This window comes from Monodelphis domestica, chromosome 1, assembly GCF_027887165.1.
Source record: "Monodelphis domestica isolate mMonDom1 chromosome 1, mMonDom1.pri, whole genome shotgun sequence".
Classification (NCBI taxonomy): Eukaryota; Metazoa; Chordata; class Mammalia; order Didelphimorphia; family Didelphidae; genus Monodelphis; species Monodelphis domestica.
Window position 1 is genome coordinate 278584705 of NC_077227.1, and position 25468 is coordinate 278610172.

Here is a 25468-nt window from a genome sequence, read left to right on the forward strand (position 1 = left end):
ACCTTTTTCCCCCCTCAACATTGGCATGCTATTTTTGAAAATACCTTTTTTGCCATATTACTCTAATGTGAAATTTGTAAGATGTAATTTTATTTATGGTTCAAAGAATCAAAATCATATAGAGATAGACAAACTAAGTCATCTAGTTTGTAAAAATTATATAAGTACTCACTGAATATTCATTATGTAAAAGAGATTGTGCTAGCTGAAATGTGGAGGCTACAAATATGGGATGTCTGCAGTCATGGAACTCATAGTCTAATCAAGAACATTGAAAAAGTGAATAGTTATGAATGAATGAATGAATGAATGAATGAATGAATGAATGAATGAAAAATCATAAACATTAAGTACTTACTATGTGAAAAACACTATTAAGCTATTATAAAAATAACATATTTCTTATTTTATTTTTAAGAATTATACTGATATTGTACGTATCCCATGAGTTAAGGTTTATTTCCTTTTTGTGGTCTCGTTTTGTTATTTCACGATGTATCATTTCTCTAGGATATTTGAATTTCCATTCAGTATTTAATAATTAAATGCCCACCATGTATTCAGAACTGTCTAATCACAATGGCAGTAGAAAAATATAAAATACATTGCTTATTTTTAAAAACTTAGGAAATGATTATAGATTAATATAAAGCAATGTATAATCAAATCTTAGGTTGCATAGTTTATTATTTTTAATTGAATCATATAGAAACGAATTATTCTTAGCATAGCATAGCAAACATTAATTTGAAATCTATAGAATAGCCCCTTGTATCTCAGATCAGGAAATTTAGTTTCCTCTCCCAGAATCACGAATCAAATATTATTTTGACTCTGTTATGCACATTTGAAGTATTTAAGTTATTCTTTCACTGTCAAATTCATTCGAGTTTCCTAAAATTCAAAATCAATTTGGAGGAAAAAATTATTTTGAATTTATTTACAGTAGTACTCTGTCACTGTTTATAGTATAATATGTGCAGTGGATATCCATTTCACATACCATTGTAAAGATCAAAGCCTTTTGAAAGCTCAGGTTGATGAAGACTTTTTTTGTCTGGAAAAATTTCAGATCCACAGATATAAGCATGATACCAAGATAGTGAAATAATATGAGTGTTAGATAAAATTGAAGAGAAAAGGAACAATAACTGGTTGCTTTGTAGAGCTACTCTCTCTAAAGCTATGTTGTTTATAAGCTAGTTTTTTCCTGTATTAGTTTTAGAATTGTATTTGCTATTTTAAGTTGATTGGTTTTCATATCATTTACATACCCCTTTCTTGATCCCTCCCTACCAAATATCTATTATATTTGACTAATATGGTCAGAATGACCTTGCATTTAACTGTGTCATCATTTAATCAATCTTTTACATATATGATTCCATCTCCTCATTTTGAATTGGCATATATATATATATGTATACATATATATATATATAGATATATATAGATATATAGCCATCTGCTACCTCAGCCTTTCATAGTAAAGGTGTTTTATCATTAAATTGATACATGGAAGTCTGGGCTACCATTTTTTCCTCATTTTGTAAAACTGGATTCTAATGAAAATAATGTATGTGTTTAATGTCAGTAGCATGGATCTATATGAATTATAAAATTTAAAAATCAAACCATCATTTCTTTTATTATTCATTTAACCAGTAATGTCCAAACTTTCTTAATCATGCATTCCTATCAGTAAAAATATTTTACTCACATCTACCTAATATATGTATTTATGTGTATGAAGTAAAATAATGTTCATTATAAAACATAGAAAATGAAATTTTAAATAATTATGAAGTTCCTGTTTTAGATTGATTTATATATGAAAAAGATATTGATAAATTTATTATTATTTATTTAATAATATTAAAATCATTTAATGAGAACAGTGAAATTGAAAGTGCTCCATTATTTTTGTAAAATGTCTTTTTGTGATACAGTGATTAGAAGATCTGATTCTAAGCTCAATTTTTCTATATTTAATTTTAATATTTGTCATAGCTGAAAAAGCCTCATTGAATATAAAATAAAAGGGGTGCATTGTTGCCTATACTTTCTAAATCATGATTCTCCTTTTCCAATTTTACTTACATTGGTTTTATTGAAATTTAAGTAATAAATTTCCATCTTCCCTAATGTCATTTAGTTTTTCTTCCAAGCTAGTTGGAAGGTCTTGGTTTTTTATATTATCCATATTTTCTTATATACTATTCTTGATTTTGAGAGTATTTTCTTCTCCCAATTTCAGGTTGGGTGGGACTATATCGGCTTACAAGATAGTACCAGATGAAATAGAAGAAATCAAGGTATAGTATGATATCCTTCAACTCTGCAAAAAATAGCAAGCCTGGGGAAGGGAAGAAAATAATTACTCCTTTAAAAATATTTTTTAAAGCTTAGAATGATTATGTTGAAGTCTTATCAAATTCCCAATTAGTAACCATTCTTGAAGAGGGTACAAAATTATTATTCATCACTTGACTTCATAATGAAATGATCTTTAAACAAAAATTATAGTAAATCTATAAAGGAATTATTCAATTTCAGTGAAAACTTATAAATTAAGGGTATGATACCTGTAGAAGAGTCAGTTAAGGAGGTAAATGACAGGTATCACCCAAAGCTTCTATACTAAGAATGTTTGCTACTTAGTATAATTAATAAACTAAAATTACTAGTCATAAATTAGCATAAATATTAAAATACATGTATGTGAAAGTAAATGGGGAAAATCCCATACCTTCTTTGCCTAATCTGGGAATTTTCATAGATAAAAAGATCCCTTATGGGGGCTTAAAATGGCAAACGAACAATATAAGAGAAAACACGTAAGTTTTCATCATATTTCTGTTCCATTTTCCTTTGTCCCAGTATAAACAATACTCAAATTTTAACTAATTCTTACTCACTATCTTTAAAAACATGTATGAGCTATTTTCAACATATAGTTGTCAGTTCATATGAAAAAGTGTACTGATAACACTAAACTTGACATACTACTATATTCCTTTCTCCTAAATTTTGTTTCAAATTCTTTGGCTTGATTATATTTATTACTATTTAAAATAAATTCATTTTAAGGAGAGCAGTGCTCAGGATTAATATTATTTTAAGGAGAAATTAAATATTTTAAAATAGCATCTACAACTATCTGCTGATGGTTTGGAAAGGTATTTTGGGATGAGGAAAGAAAGACTGCTTGTTTTTCTTCCCATTCCTTAGTCTTCCTTCTCCATTGGAATTGTTTTAAATGAGGTTTTGAAAATTTGTTCAGGAAAGATGAATATTCAACATGAACATATAATAACTACTACTTTAATCTCCTTGAGCTGTGTAGCAAAGATACTTTTGGTGAGAGCACTGGATTTGGAAATCCCTCCTTTAATACCTATGTGAACTTGAGCTAGTTATTTCCCCTACTGGGTCTTAGTTTCTTCAACTTTTAATGGAATTATAATAAATTATTTTATATTTGTGTATGTGTGATCTGGAAAGAAAAAAATTGGCCCTTCCAAATTAGTAGATGATTTGATTATGTTTAACCTTTTAATATTAATTTAATGAGCTCCCTTTTGAACAAAATTAGAATAATGATAAGATAACCATAAATATACTTCTTTTATATTTTCTCTAATGAAACTTGTGGATTTGAGTTATAATTGTTCAAATGAAAGATCAACACTATCAAACTGAAATTTACAACTATTATTTTTTTCTGGGGTCAGGAAGACTTGTTTTTAATACTTACTAATTATATGTCTCTGAACAAGTCATTTAATACTAATCCCAAACTTTCCCATCCTCCACCCCCTATACACAGACACACTCAGTTTTCCTTACTAGTAAAATTAGAATAATAATATCACCTACCTCACAGGGTTATTGTGAAGATCAAGTAAGATAACACATGTAAGGTGCTTTGAAAATCTTAAAGTACTATATAAATGTGTTATTATTCAAAAAAAGGATGGATTCAGAAACTTGTAAATGATGGTCATTTTCTATTAAAAATTAATTAAAAGTGTGTTTGTGTGTATACACATATGCCTACATTATAAGTATATTTTATGTAAAATAAATGCTGCATAATCAATTTAAATATCTGCAATCGATTTAAACATGGAATTAAGTAAAAATACTGAAATTGTTTAAAACTAAGAAATGTAATTAAACATATTTCAGTTGCTCTGTCAAACAGGAATGATCGGAATAAATTAAATTTGTGGAAAATGAAATATATTCTTTAATTCTGATTTTCTCAACTAAATGTCATCTCTAGTATTAACAAGAAGAAATTGTAACAATGAGACAGTCAAGGTCCAGAGGTTATGACATACCCAAAATCACACCACAAATTAGTTAGAGAATGATATAAAAAGCAACTTAACATAGAGTTTTGTCTGCTATCTGAGAGTTAATCTTGATACCTCTTATCAATACTTTGGGGGGGTGGAGAGATTTATTTTTTTATTAAGAATTTTTTCCTATTGTTACCTAATTCATGATTCCCCTCCCCTACTTCCCTCCCTCTGGGACATTTATCATTGTTCAAAATCTAATTCCATGTTATTCATATTTGCAGTGGAGTGATCTTTTAACATCAAAACCCCAATGATATCCCCGTCAAACTACATGCTTGATCATGTTTTTCTTCTGAATTTCCATTCCCACAGTTCTTTTTCTGGATGTGGATAGCATTCTTTCTCATAAGTCCCCCTGGATTGTCCTAGGTCATTGCATTGCTCCTGGTAGAAAAACATTCATTTGTGCCATAATGTATCAGTCTCTGTACAGTGTTCTTCTGGTTCTGCTCATTTCACTCTACATCAATTCCTGGAGGTATTTCCAGTTTACATGGAATTCCTCCAGTTCATTATTGCTTTCAACACAATAATATTCCATCACCATCAGATACCACAATTTGTTCAGGTATTCCCCAATCGATGGACACCCCCTTCATTTTCCAATTTTTTGCCACCACAAGGAGGGCAGCTATAAATATTTTTGTACAAGTCTTTTTCTTTATTATCTCTTTCAGGTACAAACCTAGCAGCACTATGACTGGATCAGAGGGTGGGCATTCTTTTAAAGCTCTTTGGGTATAGTTCCAAATTGTCATCCAGAATGGTTGGAGCAATTCACAACTCCACCAGCAATGTATTAAAGTTCCAATTTTGCCACATCCCCCTACAATCTTTATCACTTTCCTTTTCTGCCATATTGGCCAGTCTGCTAGCTGTAAGGTGTTACCTTAGAGTTATTTAAATTTACATTTCTCTAATCATTAGGGATTTTGAACACTTTTTCATGTGCTTGTTGATGACTTTGATTTCTTCATGTCAAAACTGCCTATTAATGTCCATTGACCATTTGTTGATTGGGGAATGACTTGATTTTTTTGTAAATTTGGCTTAGTTCCTTATATATTTGGAAAATTAAACCTTTGTCAGAGAGTTTTGTTATATAAATATTTTCCCAGTTTGTTGCTTTCCTTCTAATTTTGGTTGCATTGAGTTATTTTTATAAAAACTTTTAAATTTATAATCAAAATCATTCATTTTACATTTTATAATGTTCTCTATCTCTTGCTTGGTCTTAAATTCCTTCCTTTTCCATAGATCTGACAGGTATATTAATCTGTGTTCACCTAATTTATTTATGATTTCACTATTTATATTTAAGTCATTTACCCATTTTGAATTAATCTTTGTATGGGGTATAAGATGTTGATCTAAACCAAATTTACCAGCAGTTTTTATCAAATAATGAGTTCTTGTCCTAAAAACTGGGATGGGTTTATTGAACACTAGCTTGCTGAGATCATTTACCCGTAGTCTATTCCATTGATCCACCCTTTTGTCTCTTAGCCAATACCATATTGTTTTGATGACCACTGTTTTATAGTATAGTTTAAAATCTTGTACTGCTAGGCCCCCATCCTTCACATTTTTTTCATTATTTCCCTTGTTATTCTTTATATCTTGTTCTTCCAGATGAACTTTATTATACTTTTTTCTAATTATATAAGAAAATTTTTGGGTAGTTTATTAGGTATGGCACTGAATAAATTGATTAATTTGGGTAGGATTCTAATTTTTATTATGTTAGCTTATCCCACCCATAAGCAATTAATGTTTTTACAGTTATTTAGATCTAGTTTTAATTATGTGAAAACTGTTTTATAATTGTATTCATATAATTCCTGTTTTTGTCTTGGTAGATAAATTCATAAATATTTTATATTCTATAGTGTGATGGAGTTTCTCTTTCTAAACTCCACTGCTGAATTTTGTTGGAAATATATAGAAATACTGATGATTTGTGTGGGTTTATCTTGTACCCCGAACTTAACTAAAGTTGTTAATAATTTTCCCAAGCCTTTTAGTTGATTTTCTAGGATTCTTTAAGTAGACCATCATATCATTTGCAAAGAGTGATAGTTTAATCTCCTCATTGCCTACTTAAATTTCTTCAATTTCTTTTTCTTCTCTAATTGCTACTTCTAGGGTTTCTAAGTACAATATTGAATAAAAGAGGTGAAAATGGGCATCCTTGCTTCACTCCTTATTTTATTGGGAAGACCTCTAATGTCCCCATTGCAGATGATTCTTGCTGATGATTTTAAATATATACTGTTTAATATTTTTGGGAAAGGCCCATCTATTCTCATACTTTCTGGTATTTTTAATATGAATGGGTGTTGTATTTTGTCAAAGTCATTTTCTGCATCAATAGATATAGTCATGTGATTTCTGTTGGTTTGATTATTGATATGGCCAATTATGTGGATGGTTTTCCTAATTTTGAACCATTCTTGCATTCCTGATATAAATCCCACCTGGTCACAGTGGATAATCTTTATGATAACTTGGTGGGGTCTTTTTGCTAGTATTCTATTTAAAATTTTTGTATCTATATTGTTTAAAGAGATTGACCTGTAGTTTTTTTACTTGCTTTTGGTCTGCGTGGCTTTGGAATCAGTACCACATTTGTGTCATAAAAGAAATTTGGTAAAACTTCTATGAGTAAAAATTAAAATTAGATCTTAATAAAAAATATTTTAGGAAATGTAATAAATAAGATACAAAATAAAGACAATGTGCCCATGGCTGATCAGTCAGTTCAAACACTTGCCTTACCACCACCAAACTCAGGACAGGAAGTAAAGAGGTGGGACCCTTTACATCCTTGCCTAATATCCCCTGTCTACAGGAGTACATAACAACAGGAAGTCAGTGGGCTCCTGGGAAATTAAGTTCTTTTGTTTAAGGTAACAGATTTTCACTTATACATATGCTTATTTTGTCAAATAGTTTGTATAGAATTGCAATTGGTGGTTCTTTAAATGTTTGGTAGAATTCACTTGTGAATCCTTCTGGCACTGGCGATTTTTTCTTAAGAAGTTGCTTGATGACTTGTTCAATTTCTTTATCTGAGATGGGATTATTTAAGTATTCTATTTCCTCTTTTGTTAATATAGGCAATTTATATTTTTGTAAATATTCACCCATTTCACCTAGATTGTCATATTCATTGCAATGTAATTAAACAAAGTAGTTCCTAATAATTGCCTTAATTTCCTCTTCAGTAGAGGTGAAATTGCCCCTTTCAGCTTTGATACTGTTAGTTTGATTGTCTTCTTTCTTTTTATTAGATTGACTAGTACTTTATCTATTTTAGTTTTTCTTTCAAAGTACCAGTTCCTAGACTTATTTATTAGAGTAGTAGTTCTTTTACTTTCAATTTGATTAATTTCTCCTTTAATTTTCCAATTTAGTTTTCATCTAGGGAATTTTAATTTGTTATTTTTCTAATTTTTTTTTAAGTTGCAAGCCCAATTCGTTGATTTCCTCTCTCTCTCTCTTATGTTGCTATAGAAACTCAGAGATGTAAAATTTCCCCCAGAGTACTGCTTTGGCTGAATTCCATAGGTTTTGATGTGATGTTTCCTCATTGTCCTTCTCTTTAATGAAATTCGTAATTTTTTCTATGATGTTTTTTGACCCACCAGTTTTGAAGATTTAGATTATTTAGTTTCCAATTAGTTTTAAATTTGCCTTTACATGTACCCTTTTTAAGAATAATTTTGACCTCATTATGATCTGAAAAAATTATTTATTATTTCTACTTTTCTACATTAGTTTGTAATATTTCTATGCTCTAATACATGGTCAGTCTTTGTATATATACCATATAATGCTGAGAAGCTATATTCCTTTTTATTCCTATACAGTTATCTCCAGATATCTATTACCTTTAATTTTTCTAACTTTTCATTCACTTTCCTTAACACTTAATGTTAAATGTTATGATTTCTAACTGTGTATTGCCCTCCTCTTTAGATCCTGTTTTACTCCCTTTCACTCTATTCCTTCTCACCAGTATTTTACTTTTTGTCACCTTGTTACCCCCACACTCTCCACTTCCCCTTCTGTCCAGTTACCTCCCACTTCCCTTGCCTTATGCCCCTTAGGGGTACAATAGAATTCTATACCCCAATTAGTATATTTCTTTTACCCTCTGTGAGCCCTTTAAGATGAAAGTAAAGTTTAAGCATTGACTGTCACCACCCTTGTCCTCCCCTCTCTATAATAATTTTTTACCCCTCTTCATGTTGTTTAATTTACCCCATTCTGTTTCTCACTTCCCTTGTCTCTCAGTGCAACCCTCTTTTTTAGCCTTTAATTAATTCTTTTATACATCATTCATCTGCATACAAATCATAATACATACATATATTTCCATATCATCACATTTACATACATATATATCATCATAATCAGCTTACTTCTCCACCCTCTTTTTGAGTAAATTCCTTCTATCTTCTCTACTACTGAGAGTAATTTCTGGGAATTACAGAAATTCTCTTTCCATGTGTACATATAAACATTTTTACCTTAATGAGACCCTTAAATTTTCATTTTCTAATTTACTTTTTTGGGCTTCTCTTGTGTCTTGTATTTGGACTTCAAATTTTTGGTTTAGGTCTGGCTTATTCCTCAGGAATGCTTGGAAATCTTCTATCTTATTGAACGACCATTTTTGCCCTGAAAGTATATACTCAGTTTTGGTAGATATGTGACTCTGGGTTGTAAGCCCAAATCATTTTGCCTTCCTGAATATCATACTCCATGCCTTTCAATCCTTTAATATAGAAGCTATAAGGTCCTCTTTGATTCTGATTGTTGTATAGATTGTACAGATGAAAAATTTGAAACACCTGAGCTACATTCCCAGCATACTTTTAAGTTACATCCTCATTTTACATAAGGATGCTTAGGAGATAAATTTGACTGAATCTCACACTGTGGGGCTTTCTTTTTTTGGAGCTTGTTGGTAAAGTGCTGCAGGTGTGAATCTCTGTTTCTCTTTGCTCTGCTCACTTGACTGAAATAACCTTTTATCTTTTCTCTATTTTTTAATTTATTATTAAAATTCCTATATATTTTTTCAATACTAGGAGTATTTATTTATTTTTACTCCTACAAAATCCTTGGTATTTGAATGATTTCTTTCTGGCTGCTTCTAGGATTTTTTTCCCTTGCTTTGGTGGCTCTTGAATTTAGCTATTATATTCCTGGAAGTTGTCATTTGAAGGTTTCTTTATGGAAGTGATCTCTTAATTCTTCTTTTTAAATTTTATTTTCTTGTTCCAGGATTTCTGGGTAGTTACCTTTGATAATTTCTTGTAATATTATATCCAAGGTTTTTTCTTGATCATGGCTTTGAGGTAGTCCAATAATTGTCAAATTGTCTCTCTGTCATCTATTTTCTAGGTCAGTTGTTTTTTCAGTAAGATATTGAATGTTTTCCTACATTTTTTCATTTCTTGATTCTGCTTTATTATTTCTTGATTTCTTATGAAATTATTAGTTTCTAGATTGTCAGTTCTGACTTTTAAGGCCTGATTTTTCTCTGTCAGTTTTTGTTTTTCCTTTTTTAATTGGTTCATTTCTTCTTGCATTACTTTTATTTCTTCTTGTAACACTTTCCTTTCTCCTTACATCACTCAGTTCTCTTTCCCCATTCATCTTCTTCCTCTCTTAATTAGTTTTTGAAGTCCTTTTTGAGTTCTTCCAGAATCTCTGTCCAATCCATATTTTTCTTTTGGACTTTCTGTGTGTTTCCTTTGCTTTCACTGTCCCCTTCTATGACTATACCTTTCTCTTTGTCTCCATAATGATTATTTAGAATTAGGTGCTTTTTTTGTGGCTTGCTCATTTTTCCTAAGCAATTATAGGTAGGCTTCAGGGAACAATTTGATGGTCTGAGGGCTGAGAACTCTAAGATCCCTCACTCCATGCTGATTCATTTGACCCTTCTGCTGCTGATAGCTTAAAGACTTGCCTCATGCTTAGGATAAGCTTTTGATCTCACTCTTATCTGATCGGGGACTGATCAAATTCTAGCCTCAAACTTAGTCTCAAGTTTTTCATCTCACTATGTACTTAGTCAGGTACAACCTTGATTGCCCTGTCTTAGAGTTCTACCCTGAGCTTTAGGCAAAAAAAATCAGTACTTAGTACTCAGTACTATCATCCACCCCATAGTGCTAATTAAGTACTTGTCCCAAACCCAGACTACAATTCCCTGGGGTGGGACTTTGCACTTCTCCACAGGTTTGAAATTTAATTGGGTGTTGTATAGCTTGTACCTGTATTCGCTCAGGCAATATCTCAGCATCTGGATGTTGGCTCAGACAGGTTCCCAAACATCGAACCTCGGAAAGCAGATGTGGGGTGTGCAGGGGTATGATTAACTCTTGGCTTGCTCTTCCCTCCTTGCTACAGTTTCTTGCTGGGTCTGCTCTCCTCTCACCACAGTGTCCCAAATGTTCATTGTATACCTTTTGGGTTTTTCTTTTCTTGAAAGTTGTTTCATTTGCTCTCCTTATTGGTTCTTTCACTCCTGTATTCATTTTGTGGTGATATTTTAATCTTGGTCAGAGAAGATTCTTATGGAGGCACAGAGGTGCTGAGGATTACTCTGCCATCTTGGTCCACCCCTGGAAGTCATAATTAACTCTTAATATTTATTCTAAACCTGAAACATTTAATCACAACTGAAAGTTAAAGGGTTTACTTTGTTTACTTCTTATCACAGACAAAACTGTTTTTAGATGTTAAAGTCATATTTATGATGATATCAACACTAATGGTTTTCTTATCCCTGGGTAAGAACAGCATAGTGTAGTGGAAGGCTATCTCTTGGCCAGACGTTCTGGTGTGAATAGGAGGAAAATACACAATTTCATTAGCTTTGCAGGGTTGGTCACTTCTCCTGAACTGCCTAAGTTCTCCAAACCTCTTGGGTTTTGTTGTTGTTGTTGTTCTGTAGTTTCAGTCATGTTTGACATTTTGTGACCCCATTTGGGTTTTTTTTTATAAAGATACTAGAGTATTTTGACATTTCCTTCTAGAGTATATTTTACAGATTTGGAACTGAGGCAATTTTAGTGACTTGCCCAAAATCACAAAGTTAGTAAATGTCTGAGACCACATTTGAACTCAGTAAGATGAGTTTTCCTAATTTTTAGGCCTAGCACTCCATCTGCTGCACCACCTGGCTGACCTGTGAATTTTAAAACTACCACACCCTACTCAGACTTTACTTTAGAAGGTCTGATTTAGCTATCTCCTGATTAATAACAATGGAGATACTTGATTTAACAGAATCAAGTCATAGGAACTCTACATGTCTCCACCCTACTTAGTTTAACAAGGTCAGGAATGCCTGTACCATACTCAAGGATTAAGTATTTGAGAAAATGGCCTTCAACAGACATGTGCAGAAACAGCGGACAGACCCCTGGGCAGTCCTAAGTCAAGCTAAGCTAACATTGGTACAGATGAGACACAGGAAAGTGACGTAAAACCATCTATATAGGGCAAGTCACTTGCTCTCTTCGGCCTCTTTTCCTGGAGAGGAATCTCTGGCTGGCAGCATGCTAAGCATTCTGACGTCTTGGCATGGTGGCAGCTATTTGTCTGAGTTTGGGCGGTGATTTTGCCCTTGAGCTAATTCACATTCAGGCAACTTGGCTGAGCCCTATTGGAGTTCAGATTGATTCCTTCCTCTTTTTCTCTCCAAAACCTTACCTTGCCTCTAATCTACCCACCCGGCACAAGCCAGGCAGGAGAAATCCTACACCCTTTTCCTTCTCCCTTCTTCTTAAATTTCTTTCCACTATATTAATTAAATCACCATAAATTTCTAGACTGACTTGGGTAAAATTTTTTGTTGTTATTTGGGATATCCATGGTGGCCAATAATTAATATAGTTTAGGTCACAAAGGTAAAATTATCTGTTACATTTTTGGCTGACCATGTTGGTTGTAATGAAATACCCTTAATCTTCTTGCAAAAGCCAATGTGTTGCTAGGCGCATTGATAAAAAGCCAAATTAGGGGCAGTCCCCTTTGTCATAAAAGTGTACATTTACAATAAATGTTCAATCAAACTTCAGTTCAATCAACCACACCAAAAGTTCATTTTTTACCTTTTTGATATAGTGTAGGTTTTCTGGCATCTTTCTGCAACAGATCATTCTCTGGATTTAGGAGTTAGCAAGCTTCTTCCTTGAAGATCTTTCTCGAACAAAAAAATTCAAAGTCTTGGATTTTATTATAATACAGTCCCCCCTGAAGTGGGTGTTAAAAAACATCCAGTTCAGCTCAGGATGCATTGTTGAGTTATGGGGGTATATGAGTCAATTACTAAAAGAATTTAAAAACAACAAAAACAAATAAAAAAAACAAAAATGTAAAGGGAGAAAAAAAGGAAGAAAGTTAAACTTTTGGAAGAAAAAAAATTTCAAAATCAGAATCAAAATACCAAAATCTATCTATATATATATATATAAAATGTTGAGTAAGCAAGAATAAATTCATAATATGCCCTTGAACAGGTCCAATTTAAAGTAATTTCTATCCCACAAGTTTGTAGGACAGGATGCAGTAATATTTTAGTTATCCATTTGCAGCCAAGACAATAGGAAGTTGCCATACTATAAGAAGGAAAGGAACTAGAATTATATTTTGATAGGGAAGCATCATTCCCTGATCTGATTTTTGTCATTCTTAGGGATATAGGGAGCTAGGATGATAGTGAAATTTTGGTACTTCTCTGAGTACTTCACAAAGAGTGTAGATACAAGAAAGTCCTATGATTTAACATGTGTCAAGCGTCGCAACCTCGAGTATCACACTATTTTTTCCTATGTGCTCTTTTTGGCACTATTCAGTTTAAATCTGTGCTTCTTGTTTTTATCCCTTTTTCTGGAATCAAACACAAACATTAATCACAGCCCCATAACATTTTATCAATAAATGGCAGGTTCCCATAGTTTAAAGCTTTTGGGTATGCATTGACATTATAACAACTATACATATATGTGTGTATGTATACATATATTAAACTTATATTACTGCAAAAAACATATTATTTGTATGTACCTTTAGTACAAGAAATGAGGAAAGGGGAAAAAATAAAATATTCTAATCAAAATAAAAGCAATAATAAAAAAAATAAGGGAATAAATCAGGAATTTACTGTGTTCTCGAAAAAATAGTATCCACTTGTCAGTGGATTATTATCTCCAATTCATGTGATAGGATATAGTCAATCAGTCTCAGCAGAAGATGCTCTCTTTACATGTGAGCAATGAATCCAAGAGTCCTTCTCTCCAATCTTTAAAGATGTTGGAGTAGTTAATATTTGGTATTGTCCTTCCCAGGAAGGCTGAGTTGCTCCAGTATGCTGGAAATTCTTAATATACACCTTGTCTCCTAGCTTCAGGTCATGAAATGAAACGTCTAGTGGTCCAGCTTGTACTGCAGCTCTGGATTTATAGAGTTCATGCCATTTGTGCTGTAATTCCTATATATAGGAAGCAATAGTAGTATCTCCCCATAATAGTGATGTATATGCAGGAGAGAATGGCTTAGCCTGTATAGGTGGATGTCCAAAAAGCATCTCAAATGGTGAGATGTGTAGGTCTCTTCTAGGCCTCCTTCTAAGATAAAATGGGGCTATAGGGAGAATTTCAGGCCATTATAAATGTGTCTCAGTGCATCATTTGCCAATCATAGCTTTAAGTTCTTTATTTATTTTTTTCAATTTGGTCTGAGCTCTGGGGATGATATGGCACCATAAATTTCCAGATTGGTTTAGGTAATTTTTTTTATTTGGGATATCCATGGCAGCCAATAATTAATATATTTTAGGTCACAATACTAAAATTATCCTTTACAGACCTCAGGCCATACTTTTACTAATCACTTCCCATTCCTGTGGGGATCTTTTAGTATTCAAATTTTCCATCTCTCACTGTCTATAGTTTCCTTATTTCCAGTCCCCTCAACCTAATACAACTCCACTTCCATTAATGTCACACTATAAAACTTACCCAAGTTTAGGGTTAGCCAGGAAATGGAAATAGTGAGATTCAGGATCAAGTAAAATAATTTAACAACAAACTACTTCCACCAGTAGTGAATTTAGCCCATTTACACTCTTCACATCCTATTTGATTCTTATCCAGATCTCTTTCTAAGTCTTACATAGGTGATCTAATACATTGAGTAATATCAATGAAATGCAAAATCTGAAATAGTTTTAGAAAAAATTTGTCATTAGGCTAAGGAGAAAGCCAGAAAAAAAGGCACAGCTCCTGGTTTGCTATAAGTTCAAACAAGGTCATCAGAACATTTGCCTGATTGGTTTTAATTGCTAATAGGACAGTTTGAGATAGCAATGTAATTTGAGAAACACAAAACACAAGCTTTGGGTGGACCTGATACAAGTACTGAGTAAGATCCAAACATTCCTTAACAACCATCCAGTTTTCCTGGTGCATCTCTTCACATCAGCCTGATCTTTACAGTAAGCTTTTGGTTTAGACAGTCTCTAGCCTCATAAAGCTAGGTTCAAATGATATTAATAAATGACAAATAAAAAATTATTTTCCTCATACTACCAATGCAACAACAGTCAAAGTTGTAGATCTTTTGTTACTCCTCACTTTTGCTGCACAAAAATCACACCTCCTTTTCTAGTCATATCTGTTCTTTCATACCACGTTTTATATATTTAAGCCCTGATAAGAGACTGCAGGTTATTTATACTCACCACAAGTCTTTTATTTTCCCTTTGGTTCACCTCAAATAGTAATTCTTTTGAGATGTTATAGTTATATTATTTGAATTACAATGTGAATACCAATATTTATTTGCTTTTTGGAGAGAGGGTGGGTGGCTGGCCATATTGAGCTGTTGAGAATTATTTAAAGGGTTATTCTACGCATTGTTTTAAATATAATACACCTGGGTAAACATGGCTGCAACTAGACTCGAATCGCTTCCTCTCCCCGGCACCGAACGAAATAGACTACCTCAAAAGAGCATAAAAATCACCTTTGGAAGAATGGAGGGACTCTCCAGTATGCAACAGAAATGAAGGTATGTCAGGTTTGAACATTTCCATACTATAAGAAGGAGGAAAAGCTTGCACAAAAACATGAACTGAGCCGCCCTTCCCCGCCCCCCCACATCCTCCACCAAACCAGAGTAAGGTATCAGCTCGCTCACTGGGACAGCGAGTGAGTGAGGAAGTCTCTGTCTGGGGGGGCACACCAGGGTCCTTGGGATCTAAAGACTGCTAGGAAATGACCTTTCAAGGCGGTTTCACGGGAGAATCCTGTGCTGAGCACAGGGGCCTCTGAGCCGAAGACAGGGGCGGTTGCGCTGAGCAAAGGGGCCTGCACTCTAAGAAATCTCGGAGACTGGGAAGAACTAGTCTGAGGCAACCTAAATTCACAGAAAACCCGCCCATACCACCCAGACCCTAGACCAAAAAGGAAAGGGGAATAAAACCACCAAAGGAATGGCTCACAGGGCCCAAAATCAAGCCTCCAAGAAGAAAGGGGGATAAGTGACTATTGAAAACTTTTATGGTGGGAGTACCCACGGAAAAGAAGAGAAGGAAGATGAAATCCAAACAAAATCAAAACATGCCTCCCAAAATGGAAACTATCCACAAGCTCTGGAAGAACTCAAATTGGAGCTTATCCAAAAGATGGAAAACTTCTGGAAAGAAAAATGGGAGAAAGAGATCAGCAGTCTGATAGACAAGACTTCACAATTGGAGAAAGAGCTGGAAGTATCTAATAGAAGGGCAGACAAAGATGAAAAGCAAAACCAGTCCTAATGACCAGAATTAAGCAACTGGAAGACAATAAGCTTGCAAAACAGCAAGAATTTAAAAAAAGCCAAAAAATTAATGAATTAGAAGAAAACATATCTCACTGAAAAGGTCACAGACCAGGAAAACAGAGGAAGAAGAGACAACGTGAGAATTATTGGTCTGACCGAAAAAGCAGAGATAAACAAAAATCTCGATGCTATACTACAGGAGATTATAGAAGAAAATTGCCCACATGTTCTGGAGCAAGGGGGCAAAATAGAAATACAAAGGGTTCATAGAACACCCTCTGTACTAAATCCCCAAAAGACAACCCCCAGGAATGTAATCTCCAAATTCAAGAGGTTCCAAGAAAAGGAGAAAATCCTACAAGAAGCCAATAAGAGGAGCTTCAGATACAAGAGGGCTCCCATAAGCATCACAGATGACTTAGCAGCTAACACACTAAGAGACCGAAAAGCATGGAACACAATATTTAGAAAGGCAAGAGAGCTGTGTCTCCAACCAAGAATCAACTACCCAGCAAAACTGACTATGTACTTCCAGGGTATGGGCATTCAACAAAATAGAAGATTTCCAAGCATTTGCTAAGAAAAGACCAGAACTTAGTGGAAAATTTGATATCAAATCACAGAAAGCAAGAGAAACATGAAAAGGAAAATATGAAAGAAAGGGAAAAGGAGATGAATCTTATCTTTTTCTTTAAATCAAACTCTCTTCTATAAGGATTATATTTACACCAAATTATATATACTAATATGTGAGGAAAATGTATTGTGTAACTCTCAAAAATTGTATGCATCATGAGAGTAGTTAGAAGAATCATGCATAGGGAAAGATTGGGGCATCAAGAAGATTTGGTGAAAGGGGGAGCAAAGTAAGAAAAAGGGAGGGGAGGAATCGTCGATAATACTAAGATTTACTTTAAGAAATGGGGGGGGACTAAATAGAATAATACATACAAAGATACACATGGGAAGGGGAGGGGACGAACTCTCATAAGAGAAGGAGAGGAAGAGAGCGTGAAGTGGTATTACTTAAACCTTACTCTCAGTGAAATCAACTCTGAAAAGGAAGGACATCTAGATCCAGTAGGATCCTGAATTCTATTTTATCCAACAACTTAAGAAAGAAAGGAAAATTAAGGAGGGGGGAGGAAGGAGGGAGTAAAAAAAGGGATGGAAGGAAAGGGGGGAGGGGAAGGGAGCATAAAAAGGGAAAGGCTAGTAAGGGAAGCATATCAAGGGAGGAGACTAGGGGGACTGACCTAAAGTAAATCACTGGTTCAAAAGGATATAGCTAGGTAAGAAAGGTCAGAACTAGGGGAAGATATCAAAATGCCAGGAAATCCACAAGTGACAATCATAACTTTGAACATGAATGGGATGAACTCACCCATAAAACTTAGACAAATAGCAGATTGGATTAGAACCCAAAACCCTACTATTTGTTGCCTTCAAGAAACACATATGAGGTGGGTTGATACTCACAAGGTTAGAATTAATGGATGGGCCTTTTGGGCCTCAACTGATAGAAAGAAGGCAGGCGTTGCAATCGCGATATCTGACAAAGCCAAAGCAAAAATAGACCTGATCAAAAGGAATAGGGAAGGTAAATATATTATGTTACAAGGGAGTATAGACAATGAGGAAATATCACTAATCAACATGTATGCACCAAATGGTATAGTATCCAAATTTTTAATGGAGAAACTAGGAGAATTGAAGGAGGAAATAGACAGTAAAACCATATTAGTGGGAGACTTGAACCAACCACTATCAAATTTAGATAAATCAAACCAAAAAATAAATAAGAAAGAGGTAAAAGAGGTGAATGAAATCTTAGAAAAATTAGAGTTAATAGACATATGGAGAAAAATAAATAGGGACAAAAAGGAATACACCTTCTTCTCAGTACCACATGGCACATTCACAAAAATAGATCATAAACTAGGTCACAGAAACATGCTACTCAAATGCAGAAAAGCAGAAATAATAAATGCAACCTTTTCAGATCATAAAGCAATAAAAATATTGATCAGTAAGGGTACATGGAGAGCCAAATCAAAAATTAATTGAAAATTAAATAATATGATACTACAAAATCTGTTAGAGAAGAAATCATAGAAACAATAATTTCATTGAGGAAAATGGCAATGGTGAGACATCCTTTCAAACCTTATCGGATGCAGCCAAAGCAGTAATCAGAGGACAATTCATATCCATGAGTGCATATATTAACAAATTAGGGATGGTAGAGATCAATGAATTGGAAATGCAAATCAAAAAACTTGATAACAAACAAATTAAAAACCCCCAGAAGAAAATCAAACTAGAAGTCCTAAAAATTAAGGGAGAAATTAATAAAATTGAAAGTGATAGAACTATTGAACTAATAAACAAGACTAGAAGCTGGTACTTTGAAAACAGACAAAATGGACAAAGTACTGGTCAATCTAATAAAAAAAGGAAAGAAGAAAGGCAAATTAACAGCATCGAGGATGAAAAGGGGGACCTCACCTCCAATGAAGAGAAAATTAAGGCAATCATTAAAAACTACTTTGCCCAACTATATGGCAATAAATATACCAACCTAAGTGATATGGATGAATATTTACAAAAATATAAATTGCCTAGACTAATAGAAGAAGAAATAGATTTCTGAAATAATCCCATATCAGAAAAAGAAATCCAACAGGCCATCAAAGAACTTCCTAAGAAAAAATCCCCAGGGCCTGATGGATTCACCAGTGAATTATATCCAACATTCAAAGAACGGCTAATCCTAATACTATACAAACTATTTGACATAATAGGCAAAGAGGGAGTTCTACCAAATTCCTTTTATGACACAAACATGCTACTGATTCCAAAGCCAGGCAGGTCAAAAACAGAGAAATAAAATTATAGACCAATCTCCCTAATGAATATAGATGCAAAAATCTTAAATAGGATACTAGCAAAAAGACTCTAGCAAATGATCAGAAGAGTCATTCACCATGATCAAGTAGAATTTATACCAGGCATGCAGGGCTGGTTCAATATTAGGAAAACCATCTACATAATTGACCACATCAACAAGCAAACCAACAAAAATCACATGATTATTTCAATAGATGCAGAAAAAGCCTTTGATAAAATACAACACCCATTCCTATTAAAAACACTAGAAAGCATAGGAATAGAAGGGTTGTTCCTAAAAATAATAAACAATATATATCTAAAACCATCAATTAATATCATCTGAAATGGGGATAAACTAGATGCATTCCCAATAAGATCAGGAGTGAAACAAGGATGCCCATTATCACCTCAATTATTTGACATTGTACTAGAAACACTAGCAGTAGCAATTAGAGAAGAAAAAGAAATTGAAGGCATTAAAATAGGCAAGGAGGAGACCAAGTTATCACTCTTTGCGGATGACATGATGGTCTACTTAAAGAATCCTAGCGATTCAACCAAAAAGCTAATCGAAACAATCAACAACTTTAGCAAAGTTGCAGGATACAAAATAAACCCACATAAGTCATCAGCATTTCTATATATTTCCAAAAAAGCTCAGCAGCAAGAACTAGAAAGAGAAATCCCATTCAAAATCACCTTAGACAAAATAAAATACTTAGGAATCTATCTCCCTAAACAAACACAGGAACTATATGAACACAACTACAAAACACTCTCCACACAATTAAAACTAGACTTGAACAATTGGAAGAACATTAACTGCTCATGGGTAGAAAGAGCCAAAATAATAAAAATGACCATCCTACCCAAACTCATTTATCTATTTAGTGCCACATCCATTGAACTTCCAAATTTTTTTTTTTACTGATTTATAAAAAACCATAACAAGGTTCATTTGGAAGAACAAAGGATCAAGGATATCCAGGGAAATAATGAAAAAAATACAGAGGAAGGGGGCCTTGCAGTCCCAGATCTCAGACTATATTATAAGGCAGCGGTCATCAAAACAGTTTGGTACTGGCTAAGAGACAGAAAGGAGGATCAGTGGAATAGACTTGGGGTAAGTGACCTCAGCAGGACAGTATATGACAAACCCAAAGATCCCTGTTTTTGGGACAAAAATCCACTATTTCATAAGAACTGCTGGGAAAATTGGAGGACAGTGTGGGAAAGATTAGGTTTGGATCAACACCTCACACCCTACACCAAGATAAATTGAAAATGGGTGAATGACTTGAACATAAAGAAGGAAACTATAAGAAAATTAGGCAAACACAGAATAGTATACATGTCAGACCTTTGGGAAGGAAGAGGCTTTAAAACCAAGCAAGACTTAGAAAGAGTCACAAAATGCAAAATAAATAATCTGGAATACATCAAATTAAAAAGGTTTTGTACCAGCAAAACCAATGTAAGTAAAATCAGAAGGGAAGAAACAAATTGGGAAACAATCTTTATAAAAATCTCTGACAAAGGTTTAATTACTCAAATTTACAAAGAGCTAAATCAGTTGTACAAAAAATCAAGCCATTCTCCAATTGATAAATGGGCAAGGGAGATGAACAGGCAGTTCTCAGCCAAATAAATCAAAACTATTAATAAGCACATGAAAAAGTGCTATACTTCTCTTATTATCAGAGAGATGCAAATCAAAACAACTGTGAGGTATCACCTCATACCTAGCAGATTGGCTAATATGACAGCTATGGAAAGTAATGAATGCTGGAGGGGATGCGGCAAAGTAGGGACACTAATTCATTGTAGGTGGAGTTGTGAATTGATCCAACCATTCTGGAAGTCAATTTGGAACTATGCCCAAAGGATACTAAAAGACTGTCTGCCCTTTGATCCAGCAATAGCACTGCTGAGTTTGTACCCCAAAGAGATAATAAGGAAAAAGACTTGTACAAGAATATTTATAGCTGCTCTCTTTGTGGTGGCCAAAAATTGGAAAATGAGGGGATGCCCTTCAATTGGGGAATGGCTGAACACATTGTGGTATATGTTGGTGATGGAATACTATTGTGCTAAAAAGGAATAATAAATTGGAGGAATTCCATGGAGTCTGGAACAACTTCCAGGAAGTGATGCAGAGTGAAAGGAGCAGAACCAGGAAATCATCATACATAGAGACTGATACACTGTGGTACAATTGAAGGTAATGGACTTCTCCATTAGGGTCAATGCAATGTCCTTGAACAATCTGCAGGGATCTAAAAAACACTATCTACAAGCAGAGGATAAACTGTGGGAGTAAAAACACCGAGGAAAAGCAACTGATTGACTACAGGGGTGGAGTGGTTATGCCTGAGGAGAGACTCTAAATGAACACTCTAATGTAAAAACCAACAACACGGAAATGGGTTCAAATCAAGAACACAAGTGATACCAAGTGGAATCATGCTTTGGCTATGGGAGAGGTGGTGGGAGAGGAGTTTGGAGGAAAAGAAAATGATCTTTGTTTCCAATGAATAATGTTTGGAAATAGCCAAATAAAATAATGTTTAAAAAAATATAATCTACCTTAGCTGCCTCCTATTTAATACTGGGCTCAGCTTCATGCCTATATATAATGCGTGTTTTAGCAAAATGTACTGATGGAATAACATACTGTCAGTTTCTTCTCCCAACTGCAATCTTGGCTAGTGGCCTTGATTACCAAATATTTCTTATACAAATACCTAGGTCAGGGGGCAGCTGGGTAGTTCAGTGGATTGAGAGCTAGGCCTAGCGATGGGAGGTCCTAGGTTCAAATCTAGCCTCAGACACTTCCCAGCTGTGTGACCCTGGGCAAGTCACTTGACCCTCATTGCCTAGCTCTTACCACTCTTCTGCCTTGTAGCCAATATTGACTCCAAGATGGAAGGTAAGGGTTTAAAAAAAAAATACCTAGGTCAATCTCTTGAATATCCATGGTGTTAGGGGGTTGATCCAATCAGCACCTTTACTCAGTAAGAGCATCTTGATGAAGAACATCTTCAGTCAATAAGGAATCCCTCTTCATCTTAAAATTTTGAAAAGAAGTGGGATGATCATACCAAGACAGAGATGTTACCATAGATAAAGGATATTAAGTATTAAGACTGATGAAGATAGATTGATATTAGAAGAATGAACTCAGTGGGAGCAGGTCCGTGAAGCAGATGAAGAGATATTGTCTAGGGTCTGGGAGAAGTTTCAGGTGCTAAAAGAATAAAGTTCAGGTTTAGCGAAGAAATTATGGGGATTTGTCACACTCTTCCTCTGGCAGCTTATATGTTTTAATGTCCTATCTTCTAGCTTACCCTAAATAAACTTCAGCTAAATACCTTTGTCAGAATATTAATCTAGACATATTCAGAAATGTGTTCAATCAAGATATTCAAATGCTAATCAAAAGTAATTCATTCACTCTTAAAATAAAGTAAAAACTAGAAATAAAATTGTAAGATTAGGAAAGTATCCTCCCCTGTGTGATTTGATCCATTCCCTGTCTTGTGAATTCTGTAATTTCTCTCCCTGATGACCTAAATTTTAAACATCTAAAGTCAGCTTTCTGTCTTTCACAGTTTTTATTTCAGTTGCAGATATGAAAATTTCATTAGAATTTCTAAAGAGTCATCAGTTAAAAATACAGCACTTTTTACTCCAAGAAATGATAAAGGAATAATTGAGTTAGTATAAAGAAAGGGGGAAATGGAGGAAGCATCATGGTCTATGTCGTTTTATTTAAACAGTTTTTTGCTTTAAGAGTTGTATTTTTTTTAATGTTGTGGTTGTTCACTTGTATCAGACATGCCCAAGTCTTTTGATCCCAATTCTGGGATTTTCTGCATAAAGATACTGGAGTGCTTTGTCATTTCCTTTTCCATTTCATTGACTTACTCAGGGTCACACATAAGTTTTTTGTTTTCAAGTAATATGGTTTAATAGATCAAAAGCTTGTGATTTCTTCTGATGCATAGCTTCCAACATATCTATCCTTTTGTAGGTGACATTCTTGAATTGTGGTCAAAACCAAAAAAGTCACCATGTGATGGCCAACCTACTGGTGATATCTCCAAACTTCTCTGTGTTAATTTTCAGATGACATGTATACAATCCAACTCTGAAGCTTTACTTGAAACCTCTTCAGCTTGGTTACATCTATCAACATTTGCACTCCGCTGGTATAACTTTTTTTTAAACATTATTTTATTTGGTCATTTTCAAACATTATTCCTTGGATACAACGATCATTTTTTCCCCCCACCCCCCATAACCCCTCCCATAGCCAACGGGGGATTCCACTGGGTATCACATGTGTCCTTGATTCAAACTCATTTCCATGTTGTTGGTATTTACATTAGGGTGTTCATTTAGAGTCTCTCCTCAGTCATAACCCCTCCACCCCAGTAGTCAAGCAGTTGCTCTTCTTTGGTGTTTTTACTCCCACAATTTGTCCTCTGCTTGTGGATAGTGTTTTTTCTCCTAGATCCTTACAGAATGTTCAGGGACGTTGTATTGACACTAATAGAGAAGTCCATTACCTTCTATTGTACCACAGTGTTTCAATCTCTGTATACAATGTTTTCCTGGTTCTGCTCCTTTCGCTCTGCATCACTTCCTGGAGGTTGTTCCAGACTCCATGGAATTCCTCCACTTTATTATTCCTTTTTAGCACAATAGTATTCCATCACCAACATATACCACAATTTGTTCAGCCATTCCCCCAATTGAAGGGCATCCCCTCATTTTCCAATTTTTTGCCACCACAAAGAGTGCAGCTATGAATATTCTTGTTCAAGTCTTTTTCCTTATTATCTCATTGGGGTACAAACCCAGCAGTGCTATGGCTGGATCAAAGGGCAGACAGTCTTTTAGCGACCTTTGGGCATAGTTCCAAATTGCCCTCCAGAATAGTTGGATCAATTCACAACTCCACCAGCAATGAATTAATGTCCCTACTTTGCCACATCCCCTCCAGCATTCATTACTTTCCTTTGCTGTCATGTTAGCTAGGTGTAAGGTGGTACCTCAGAGTTATTTTGATTTGCATCTCTGATTATAAGAGATATAGAGCACTTTTTCATGTGCTTATTAATAGTTTTGATTTATTTGGCTGAAAACTGCCTGTTCATGTCCCTTGCTCATTTATCAATTGGAAAATTGCTTGATTTTTTGTACAACTGATTTAGCTCTTTGTAAATTTGAGTAATTAGACCTTTGTCAGAGGTTTTTGTTATGAAGATTGTTTTCCAGTTTGTTGCTTCCCTTCTCATTTTGGTTTTGTTGGTTTTGTTTGTACAAAAACTTTTAAATTTGATGTAATCAAAATTGTTTATTTTCATTTTGTGACTCTTTCTATGTCTTGCTTGGTTTTAAAGTCTTTCCCTTCCCAATGGTATGACATGTATACTATTCTGTGTTCACCTAAATTACTTATAGTTTCCTTCTTTATGTTCAAGTCATTCACCCATTCTGAGTTTATCTTGGTGTAGGGTCACTGGTATAACTTTTGAAAAAACAGGTTTACCTCCAATCCATGATAAATTATCTTAATAATCCATTAGAATAAGTATATACAATAACAAGAAACATATTGCAGAGAATGAAGTTAGCTGTAATGATCCTTTCTCTTTGCAACTGTTCGTATTCGCCTAATGATGATGTTTTTTTCTTTGCTAAATTCACAGCCCTATAAATGTTTCTACTAGAAGGTATCTTTAAAAAGAAAGCCATTGTGATTAGATGGTTTGACTTCAAGATATTATTATTCTGGCTTCTCAAACTTCAAATAAGCTGCAACTCAGTAATGCTAGATGTGCAGGTAGAGTTTTATTTTATTCAAATGAATGATATTACAGAAGGCATAAACACCTGAATTTAAGCAATCAGCTGATTAAAGTAAGAAATTTTCCTACAATCTCATCCACCTCATCTTCTATAAATAAGCTCTTAATCAATTTCAAAGTCTCATAAGCCTTTTGTTACCTCTTGCATAAAGGGCAAATGACACTATACAAAAGTATTTTAAAAAATTACATGACACCCCTTGAACAGTGTATAAAAATAGTTGTCAGTACAGGAGTGCATTTAGTAAGATATTGGAAGTTTTCAACTGTGGAGAACCCTAATTCAGAGAAAATAGCTTTTAAGCTAGAAACTTTACCTCCCTCCTCATTTGCCATGTCATCAAATAACGGAGACTAGTAGGAGAAATGGCATCTAACTGAAACAAAGAGACTTATTAAAGGCAAGCTCTTAAGGGAGGAAAGGCTGTCCCTAACAGTTTGGGGAGAGATACACCAAGAAGAATCATGGAAAAAACAGGA

The 25468-nt window shown here is 34.3% G+C and overlaps 1 protein-coding gene across 12 annotated transcripts in view; it reads left to right on the forward strand.

Annotated features, from left to right (window-relative positions):
• The window catches only part of GPHN (gephyrin), an 852406-nt gene that overhangs the window by 345414 nt on the left and 481524 nt on the right, over positions 1-25468 (forward strand). For 11 of the 12 annotated variants that reach the window (XM_007473063.2, XM_056820908.1, XM_001369841.4 and 8 more), the window contains one exon: positions 2258-2315. The exons of the other annotated variant lie outside the window; for it this stretch is intronic. In XM_007473063.2, the coding sequence (XP_007473125.1) occupies positions 2258-2315 (58 nt within the window). The remainder of the gene's footprint in view (positions 1-2257; positions 2316-25468) is intronic. 12 annotated transcript variants of the gene reach the window in all.